The 10,284-nt window shown below is 47.2% G+C and overlaps 2 protein-coding genes across 3 annotated transcripts in view; one reads left to right on the top strand and one right to left on the bottom strand.

The window, feature by feature from the left end:
* LOC114030954 (cytochrome P450 1A4-like) overlaps positions 1-4,518 on the top strand; it is a 9,821-nt gene extending 5,303 nt beyond the window's left edge. Inside the window, exons 4-5 of the mRNA XM_027845916.1 lie at positions 2,755-3,014; positions 4,465-4,518. Coding sequence (XP_027701717.1) covers positions 2,755-3,014; positions 4,465-4,518 — 314 coding nt within the window. The remainder of the gene's footprint in view (positions 1-2,754; positions 3,015-4,464) is intronic.
* A 1,842-nt stretch (positions 4,519-6,360) lies between these two features.
* Positions 6,361-10,284, bottom strand: part of LOC114031016 (reticulon-2-like) — a 14,645-nt gene continuing 10,721 nt past the window's right edge. For both annotated transcript variants that reach the window (XM_027846013.1, XM_027846014.1), the window contains 2 exons: positions 7,713-7,771; positions 6,361-6,918 (listed from right to left, as the gene is read on the bottom strand). In XM_027846013.1, coding sequence (XP_027701814.1) covers positions 6,858-6,918; positions 7,713-7,771 — 120 coding nt within the window. In that variant the 3' untranslated portion in view covers positions 6,361-6,857. The remainder of the gene's footprint in view (positions 6,919-7,712; positions 7,772-10,284) is intronic.

The following is a 10,284-nucleotide window of genomic DNA, read 5'->3' on the forward strand; positions in this document are numbered from 1 at the left end:
CTCAGCATCAGGCCATACAAGTCTTTCCAAGTTTTTCTGTTCATCATTTCTTATAGCGCAATAGTATTCCATTACATTCATATACCACAATTTGCTCAGCCATTCCCCAATTGATGGGCATCCTCTCAATTTCCAGTTCTTTGCCACCACAAAAAGATTTGCTATGAATATTTTTGTACATATGAGTCCTTTTCCCATTTGTATGATCTCTTTGGGATATAGCACCAGGGATAGATTTTAGCTAAGCCTGTTCTCAGGAGCTCTTGCATGACTCCTCCAGACCTGACTGACCCTTGGCTCAAGTGCTGTGCCTCCCATCCCCAGGGCTTTTCTTTTTGAGGTCACTGACCTCCAAAGTCAGTCCATTCTCCATTTCCACACAAACCCCATACACATATCAGCCTTGCTCCAGTTAGTTTCTTGCCAACCTCTTCACATTGTAGGGCATTATGAAAGTTAGATGAAATCATGGATGGAAGACACATTGCAGACCTTAAAGTTATATGACTAATTAACAACGAATCACCAAGCGCCCAGTCTGCTGTTGACTTTGTTCCCTACCAGGGGTGGGGAACCTGTGGACTCGAGGTCACATGTGGCCTTCTAGGTCCTCAAGTGTGGTCTTTTGACTGAGTCCAGTTTTACAGAACAAATCCTTTTATTAAAGTCATTTGTTCTGTAAAGTTTAGAATTCAGTCAAAGAGATGCACCTGAGGACCCAGAGGGCCACATGTGCCCTTGAGGCCATAGGTTCCCCACCCCTGCAGCCTTCTACTGCATTTCTGCTGAGTTCACAAGCTGTGTATTGAGTGAATCATCTATGAGACATAAGACACACTAGCATAGCATCATCCAGCATGGTGTGACCACATAAAAGAAGGTGCATGGAGAGACTGCTTTATGAGCAAAGCAGAATTGCAGTAGCTCAAAAGAAACACAAGATGAGCAAATTTAGAGACATCTCAACTCCAAATGTTTATCTGGACTATTCGTGGCTCTGCCTATGAAAGCCTTGCAAGCTGGTATTGGTCTGATCACAAAGTCAGACTCATTGTACTGTACTTTGACCCCAACATAGTGATATCATTTTGGTCTTTTAGAACCAAAGTCAATAAATCGGTCAACCATTGAGCAATACAAGAGTGAGCCAGTAAATATTTAAGGTGAAGGGGGGGAAGGGCAGAGAGACCTCACTCATGAACGCACGCTTTTAAGTTTATCTGCATTATTAATAATTCTGTATGTCCAAATTATGAACAAAACAAAGCCTTGGTGGTGCTCTCTGTATGGAGACAGAGGAAAGCTAGCAGCAGCCTTCCCCCTGGGCCCACCCCCCTGCCTTTCATCGGCAACTACTTGCAAATTATGAACAAATTATGAACATCAAGCTCTGATTTATAGCAATCACTGATTTCTGAGACATAAATACTCACACCAAAACTCTAACCATGGTTATTGGAATCTCTTAGAATTCCTTCCAGTGTACCCCTGCCCACCCTGGCCCCCTCTTACCAAAAGTAGACGTAAGAAAGATTGTCCTGGTTTCCTAGGCTTCTCCCCAACGCTGAGTTCTGCTAGGCTATGACCTTAGAGAGTGGGTACCTATGGTTATCTCTAGAGGGGAAGGAGAAAGAGGGCCATTGGGATCTTGGTCAACCCAGGTAAAAATAATTGTCAGTCCCAAATAGTTTCCAACACTTGCCTAACCTGCCCTTCCCTGCATCTCCCTAAAAAACATCATGATCCACTTATTTCTGCTTGCTAGCTCTACTCCCTCTCTCCTCCCCCAAACTGTTGCCCAGAGGCAGATATAGCAGTTACCCAAACTGGGGGTGCTGTCCATGGCCACCCTCCCGGATAGAGAATCAGATGACATGGATTCAAATCCGAGCTTTGCCACTGGCTAGCTGTCTGAACTTCACCTCTCAATTTCTTTATCTGCAAAATCAAGAGGTCAGAAATGTTCATATTTGTGGATAATTTTAAGTCTATCATCAAAAATACCTTCACAACAAAACAAGAACACAAATGAGCTTAGAGAATCCCCACGTTAGAGGATCCCAACTCCAAATCCAAAGATCTAATTATTGCCCCTTCTAGCTCCCTAATTAGGTCAAAGTATGTATAGGTCATATATTGGGGTTTGGGTTACAGAGTTATTTACCTCACATTTGGATCAGTTCTGAGTTTGTTATGAATTTTGTGTTTAAAGGAATACTTGGTAAACAATAGGTGCAGGATCCCATGTCCCACGGCTGCAGAAAATATCCCATTGAGGGATATTAGGTCCTTAGGGTTTATCTGATCATATAGTTCTCTCCTCACAGAAAGGAAAGTGGATGGCCCAGAGAGAGGGAGGGACTCACTTAAGGTCACAGCCAGTAATAGATCTAGTCTTACCCTCTCCTTTCACCCCCTACAGCCTCATCTTCAAGTCTTGAGACATCTTGCCCTCCAGGTCCTATTACTAGATCCCTCACAACTTCTATCATTGCATTCTGAGACCCCAAACTCCATCTCTGGGCTATGATATCCCTTTGAAGCTCCCACACTCCAACTTTTACCCCTTGGGATCTTCAAATCTCTGAGTCTCTACTGAACTAAATCTTTCTCCCTCTGTGACATTCACATTTGGCCAGTCCTGGAGCTAAATGGAGAATTGGGTTAGAACTCGGCATGTTGCATAAAAGAGCTGAGATCAGTGCCAATGAGAATCTCCACCCCCCCAGGCCCAAGCATAAAAGTCGGGAGCAGCCTTATCTGGACCCCAGTCCTGGCTCAACATCTGCTCCAATCCCAGCCAACACTGCAGCAAGGCCTCTGCCACCTCCACCATGCTGGCTTCCGGGCTGCTGCTGGGGTCCCTCTTGCTTTCCCTCTCAGCCTTGGTGGTGCTCTCTGTATGGAGACAGAGGAAAGCTAGCAGCGGCCTTCCCCCTGGGCCCACCCCCCTGCCTTTCATCGGCAACTACCTGCAGCTCAACACCGAGCAGATGTATGACTCCCTCATGAAGGTACTGAGGCTGGGGGCAGGGGACAAGATAGAGAACATGGAGAGACTGAGACAGAGAAATACAGAGATTGAGAGAGACACAGAGAGAAAAAACAAAGAGCAAAGAGAAGGAGAGAGAGATCTACAGACAAAGACACTCAGAGGAGCAAAGAGACAGTGAGATCCAAAGACAAATTTACACGTAGAGACACGGTAACGGAGAGTCACACAGAGAGTAACAGTGACAGGGATAGAATCACAAAGTACATTAGAAACACACAAAAGAGATACTCAGAAGCAGAGACAGAGACACAGAGAGATGGACTCAGAGACATAGAGTGAGACAGAGAAACACAAGCAGCAAAGAGACAGACACACTCTCTCATGTGTATAAGCAGGTTCCAGGGTGGATGGGGAGAGACTCTGGGAGGATCAGAGAGAAGGAGAGATTGAAAAAGATGGAGATGGAGGCAGAAAAAAGTCTCTGCTTCTCGCTGCTGACTTGAGGAATTTCCTTTCCTCCCTCTAGCCCTCAATTTCCCTCTCTGTAACATGGTCGGGTTGGGCTAGATGGTCTCTAAGGGCTAAGTTTTATGATCTTTTGGGAAAGAGGCTGTGAGAAAAGCACAGAACCTCTTTGTGGGGAGGGATGGGCAGAGCTGGGCTGTAAGAGGGAGATTCAGGGGGAATGGTGGAGAAGTGGCTAAGAGAGCCGGAGAGCCAGCGTGAGGGCCTGAGAGACCTGACCCAAGGGAGAGGGTGGGAGATAGAAAGATGGGAGCCCAGAGAGATCTCTTGGCAGAAATGGGCATTAGAGGTGCAGCATCAGACATGCTTTCTCTGCCCTGGCCACAGGGTTCATTAGTTTCGCGTAAGGTCACCCTGCAGCCCCCACGAAGTGGAAAGGGAGGGGTGGTACAAGTAGAGAAACAAAAAAGGAGGAAGATCAGTGATACCCACAGTGTGCAAAATGAAGCTGTGGATGACGCCCGGAAGGTGGAATTGAACCACTCTGTCGCTAGACAGCTACAGGTTTGAAGCCTGCACCCCAGACCACTGAGGGTCATCCGGGCAGCTCCCTGGGTTTTATGAGGAGCTATATAAAGCTTAATGTTCTATATATTTTTTGCATAGGATGAAAACATTTTTGTGTTGAGTTCTGTGATTGAACTTAACATCTTAGTGAAGTATGATAACTTCGGAAATCTCTGTTTTTCTCTCAATTTTTTTCCTCTATTTTTCTTGATGATACGAATGACACCTCGTGCTAAAAGGAGTCCCTCATTTGCATCCCGCAGAGGATTCTGGGAGAGATTTCCCCTGCAGGAGCGTTCCGGGCATTAGAGTGCTCAGTTTATCTCCAGCGTGGTGCTGTGGCTTTCGGGGTGGGGGTGGGCTGGGGGTGGGGGACGGGTTGCTCTTCCCCACCTCCTTCGGCCCTCACAGCCCCCGAGGTTTCCTTCCTGCTCCAGCCAAGGCTGGAAAGGCCCCTGAAGATTGCGTGGGATGTTGGAGACCGGCCATGAGAGCTGAGCTGGCCCACCTCACCTCATTTTACAGACGGGGAAACTGAGGCCCAGAGGGGGGAAGTCACTTGCCCGAGGCCGCACAGCTGGTCAATGACAGCAGCGTGCACTGTAACCCGGGAGAGAAGCGGCCGTAGCAGCAGATCTAGAGAATTTAAGAGCATATCCACCCTTTGGAAAATTGATGCCAATTCTCCGGATCATGCCCAGAACCCAGAAATATCCGGCTCCTTGTCCGTGTAGACGCGGCCTTCTGTTGTCGCCATACCTACTAGTTCGGGTTGAAAACACTGGGGTTTGGGCGACATCTTGCGGTTTTAGGTGGGACTGTCGCCTTCGCCAGCCCCTGGCCTGGATCCTGAGTCCCACAAACTTCCTCAAGGCCCCAATCCCTCCAGCCCACCTCCACAGGGTCCCTCTCTAGCTCAAGAACATACCCTGGCTCCCAGCATTGTATTGCTGGCTCTGCCCCCCCCCTAGCTATGACCTTGGATAATTCCTTTCCTTTTCTTGAGTCTCAATTTATTTTCCCATCTGTTGGAGCTCATCACCTTCTGGGTGGCAGTCTGGGGAAACCTATGGATACTCTTTCTCAGAATTGTGCTTTTAGTGCATAAAATACTATAGATGATTAAAAAGGCAACCAATTATGTTGAAATAAAGATGTAACTTTTTCCATATTCAAGTTCATGTATCCTTGAGATATATCTACAGATATCTTGGGGTCTCTAGAAAGAGGGGCAGGAAGGGAACAAGTATTTTGTACAGAGCACAAAACAACACTCCCCTAGATGCTATTATAATACCCATTTTACAGCAGGGAAACTGAGGCAAACAGGGATTTACTCAGGGTCACATAGCTAGTAAGTATCTGAGGTCTTCCTGACTAGAGGCCCAGCAGGCTTCTATCCCCTGAGCCTCCCAGCTGCCTAGTCCTATCATGGCTAATTATGTGCCCTCTCCTAGGGAACGTTTACCTTTCAATGGGAGTCTCCAGAAAACCCACCATGGTCAGGGACATCAGACCTCTGGGAGAAGGTTGGTTAGCAGGGCTTGGACAGGAAGGGCTTGGGTCCATTATATTCACCACCTGATCCCAACCAGACACAGTCCGACATATAGTAAGCTAAATAATTGTGGACTGATTAGTTTGGACCTCCGAGCAATTCTAGAATGACAGCACCTCAGACCTGGAAGGACTTTTGGAAGTCAACTGGTCTGATCCTTTCATTCTAGAGAGGGGACAGCTGGTCCCTCTAATGATTTATCCGTTCAGCCAATCCACAAACCCGGAATCCAGGCCTCCAAAGTGTTCTCCCACCCCAGTGCTCTCTCCATGGTGCTGCCCACTGACGACTCCCATTTCTCCAGGGCATTAGGACATGCTTTTCTCGACGCAGCTCTGTGAGGCATGAAGTATCATCAGTATTATTACCCCATTTTACAGATTGGGAAACTGAAACCCAGAAAGGGGAAAGTGAGTTGCTCAGCTATTAAGACCTAGGGAGTCAAACTGAGGTCATAGGATCAAAGAGCTACAGCCAGAAGGTACCCCTTACTATGTAAGTAAACTGAGGATCAGAGAACTTTGGTGACTTACCCAATGTCATCTGGGTAATAAGAGAGGGATCATCTGAACCTAGATAATGCCTGAGGCCGTGTCTTTTCTGTCTGTGCCATTGCCTCACCTTTCCAAGCATTCTCTCCTCTATGGCACACTGCTTCTCTGTTATAGCAGCTCTCCAGGTCATTGACTCAGCAGGACCAGGGGAGGAGGAGACTTTGACCAATAATGTTTGCTGACTGTCCAAATGACTAGTTGAGTCCACATGTTTTCCACAAGTTTTTATTAAAGTGTAAACCCAAGCTCAGTTCTTTCCTCAACCCCATGAAATGCCCCAGGGGTGGGGACAGGGTGGCAGACAAGGAGATACCCCCCCACACACAACTCAACACCCCAGCAGGGAAGGAGGGATAGGGAGTGACATGGGTGAGTTCCTGGCATCAGGGATGGCTGCCCTGTCTAGGGTACTACAAGTCTCTGGCCTTTCTAGGCACCCAGGGACCATCTGCAGACTCCCAGATGGGTGCATGTCATCCTAAAGGCCATGGGGGGTGGGGGGGCGAAGCAGGGATGAAAGGGAGTTTGGTATTTGAGCATGGAGAGGCCCTAGCTAGGTTCACCAGAGCTGGAAGGTGTGTGTATGTGTTATGTGTGTGCGTCTGTGTGTATGACCCAGGACTGGGGAGGCTGGCAGGGAGGGGGGCAGGCAGGGTAGTTGAAAGAGGGCACCGGGGTGCTGTGGGCAGGCGGGTCCCGGGCCGGCCAGAAGAGGGGCTCATTCGGCTTTGGCTTTGGAACTTGCAGAGGCCCCAGTCCCTGGGATCTTTGAATAGATCCTGCAGAAACAACGGAGAACATGAGAAAAAAGAGATTTAATTAGAATACGTGATATATGTGTACACACATAAACACACACACATACATATTATAACTGCTAAATTTAGATGTGGAGGAATCATAGGGCATCAGAGCTGGGAGGTTCTTTAGAATAGGGAATGTCAGAGCTGGGAGGGGCCTCAGAACAGGTAATATCAGAACTGGGAGGGACCTGAGAACTGGGAACGTCAGAGCTAGGAGAGGCCTCAGAACAGAGAATGTCAGAGCTGAGAAGGACCTTAGAACAGGTGATGGAGAGCTGAGAGGGACCTTAGAACAGGGAATGTCAGAGCTGGGAGGGGTCTTGGAACATAGACTATCAGAGCTAACCAGAAGGGCCCTTAATAAAACAGAAAACATTAGAGCTGGGGGGGAGACCTTCAAAGACAGAACGTAGGGGTTAGTGAGATTTCAGAGATCATCGGCTCCAATTCCCTCATTTTAAAGATGAGAAGAAGGGACTTGCCTCGAAGTCACAGGGTCAGTCAATGACAAAACCATGAGTAACCAGACTGGAGCGTCCTGTTTCCCAGTCATAGCTTGGACCATGGTCCAGGCTCATTTCCGTGCCTGCCATCCAGTGGCTGTAGTTGGAATTGCAGTGGGAAAACAGGAGGTGTTCACTAGTTCTTTGGGAAGGGGGTGAGTAAGGATGGAGACGGAATTTGGGACCAAGTGAAGAGAGAGAAGGCGTTTGGACCCACCCAAAAGGCCTCAGTGCCCTTCCCAGAGCCACAGACACACTGGTACTCACTTAGCCTTGATGTAACTCAGCTGATTGTTCACCAGTCCAACATATTGGTCAATCTGGGCCTAAGGGAGGTGGAGAGGTTATCTTGGGGGTGGGAAGAGAACTTCTCTCTTATCTCAGGGAGTCTCACCACTCCACCCTCACTGAAGGCACCCAGCAGGGAATATTGTTGTGGGAGGAGCAGAGTATACCATGAGCTGCTCACTTCCCTCATCCCCCTCACTCCCTGCCGATCCTAATTCCACAGTGGTCCCAAAGTCTACAAATTTCCCATCTCCTCCCAGCCATCTGGGTTGGCATGCTTCCCAATGGTGCCCCCAAGCCATTATTCCTTCCTCTCTTTCAAAGAATTACCCACAGAATTCTGGAGCTGTGTTTGCTTTAGGATATAACCATCGGGGAGCTGATGTACATGTGTTTGTGGGATGGAGCTGGGGGGGAGGTAAGCAGGTAGGGGGTGAGTGGAGATAGTCCTAGAAGTCAGTTATCCTTGGTGGTGGTGGTGGTGATAGGAGTCAGCTAAATAATGGAGACATAGTCAACTTGGGTGTCAATGGCTGGTGTGAAGGTCAGTCAGACCTTAGTTGCCTCATGGGATAGAGGTGGAGGCTTGAAGAAAGGATTCATCGGTCAGTAGGTAAGGCTGTTTCTAGTGGGGCTGCCTCAATGAGCTAAGTGGGCTCCTAACCTATTCTATTCTCTAAGGTCCATATCAGCTTTAATATTCCAAGGTTGGGAAGATCTGAACCTCCTAACTAGTTAAGCTGTTCCTGCCTTGTGTCTCATCAGTCCATCATTCATAAACTACCAGGGTAAACTTCCTAAGGCAGAGGTCTGACCAGGTCACTCTACAGGGTTTAAAACATTCATTGGCTCCCCTAGCAAATTCAAACTTCTTTGCCAGGCCTTTGAGGCCTTCCCTCCACAATCCCACACCCACCACCCTTTCCTTTTCTCTTTAGTTCATACAGTTTACCATTGTGTACTGAAGAGTTATGGGTGGAGAAAGTGCTGGCTTTGGCATCAGAGGTTCTGGGCTCAGATTCTTACTCCAACACTTAACCAGCTGTGTGAGTTTGGGCACATCTTTTATCCTCCCTTAGTCTCAATTTCCTCATTTTTTAAATGAGGGGGTCAGACTAGGCAACCCTCTGAGGTAACTTTTAGTTCTAGATCTATGATCCCTATGACTTCTGAGACCCCTTTCAGCCATGAACCTGTGATTCTGTGATCTATGATCCAAGTGAAGGAACACTCTCACAATCTCATCCTGTCTTTTACCATCTCTGTGTCTCTGCTTACACTTCTTCCTTAAGCCTGAAATGGCTCAATCTCCATCTCTTGCTTCCTTCTAGGCCTAACCCAGGGCCCTCTCCTCCAGGAAGGCCTCCTTGAAACCTTTCCCCGCCTCTCTAAAACTGATCTCTCTTCTCTAATTTCTCACTCTGTTGTTCAGTTGCATCTGACTCTTTATGGCCCCATTTGGAGTTTCCTTGGCAGAGACACTTGAGTGCCTTTTCCTTCTCCAACTCATTTAACAGATGAGGAAATTGAGGCAAACAGGGTTAAGTGACTTGCCCAGGGTCACAAAGCTAGTAGGTGTCTGAGTAAGTGTCTTCAACTCAGGAAGGTGTGTCTTCCTGACTCCGGGCCCAGTGCTCGCTGAACTATGGCGCCACCTAGCAGCCCTTGGCCTAGATTTTTTTTCCCTTTTGCCCTAATTTGCCTTTTACTTTTACTATGCTCATAATGTACAAGTAGTGCCTGAAACTAGTAGTATGATTGGTATTACAAGTAGTACTTGCAATTAGATCGCAAGCTCCTTGAGAGGAGGAACTGTCTTATTTCATTTTTGTATCCCCAGTGCCTAGAACAGGTTCTCCACACACAGCAGAGCCTTACTCAATGTCTGTGCATTAAATTGGTCAGTGAAGACAACATGGCGTGGTGGAAAGAGCACTGGATTTGTAGTCATGAGGCCTGGGTTTGAATTCTAATTGTATTACTAGCACTAGGGAAGGGCAAAGATAAGAATTTATCTATTGTCTACTGTGTGCTAGGCACTGTGCTAAGCAATTAACAAATAATATCTCATTTGAGCCTCACAACAACCCTGGAGGTAGGTACTGTTATTAACCCCATTTTACAAATGAGGAACTGAGTCCAACAGATGTTGTGTGACTTGCTTAGAGTCACACGCTAGTAAGTGACTGAGGTTGGATTTAAATTAGATTTTCCTGACTCCAGGCCCCTCACTCTATCCACTGTTCTATCTTCAACCTTGGGGGGAAAAAATTTGACCTCTTTAAGACTCAGTTGCCCTTTTTGTCAAATGAAAGGAATGGACTAAAATACAGAAACTCTCATCTTTACACCAGCATCATGGATTGATCCTCTTAAAGCCCAATTCAATCAACTTGAATGGCTTCCTATTATTTTCCTATTATTTTCAGGATCAAATATAAAATACACAGGCTTTCAAAGCCTTCCACAATCTGGTCCCTTCTGACCACTTCAGTCTTCTTACATTAGATTCACACACACACACACACACACACACACACACACACACACA

Source organism: Vombatus ursinus, unplaced genomic scaffold (assembly GCF_900497805.2).
Source record: "Vombatus ursinus unplaced genomic scaffold, bare-nosed wombat genome assembly UNPS02015030.1, whole genome shotgun sequence".
Classification (NCBI taxonomy): domain Eukaryota; kingdom Metazoa; phylum Chordata; class Mammalia; order Diprotodontia; family Vombatidae; genus Vombatus; species Vombatus ursinus.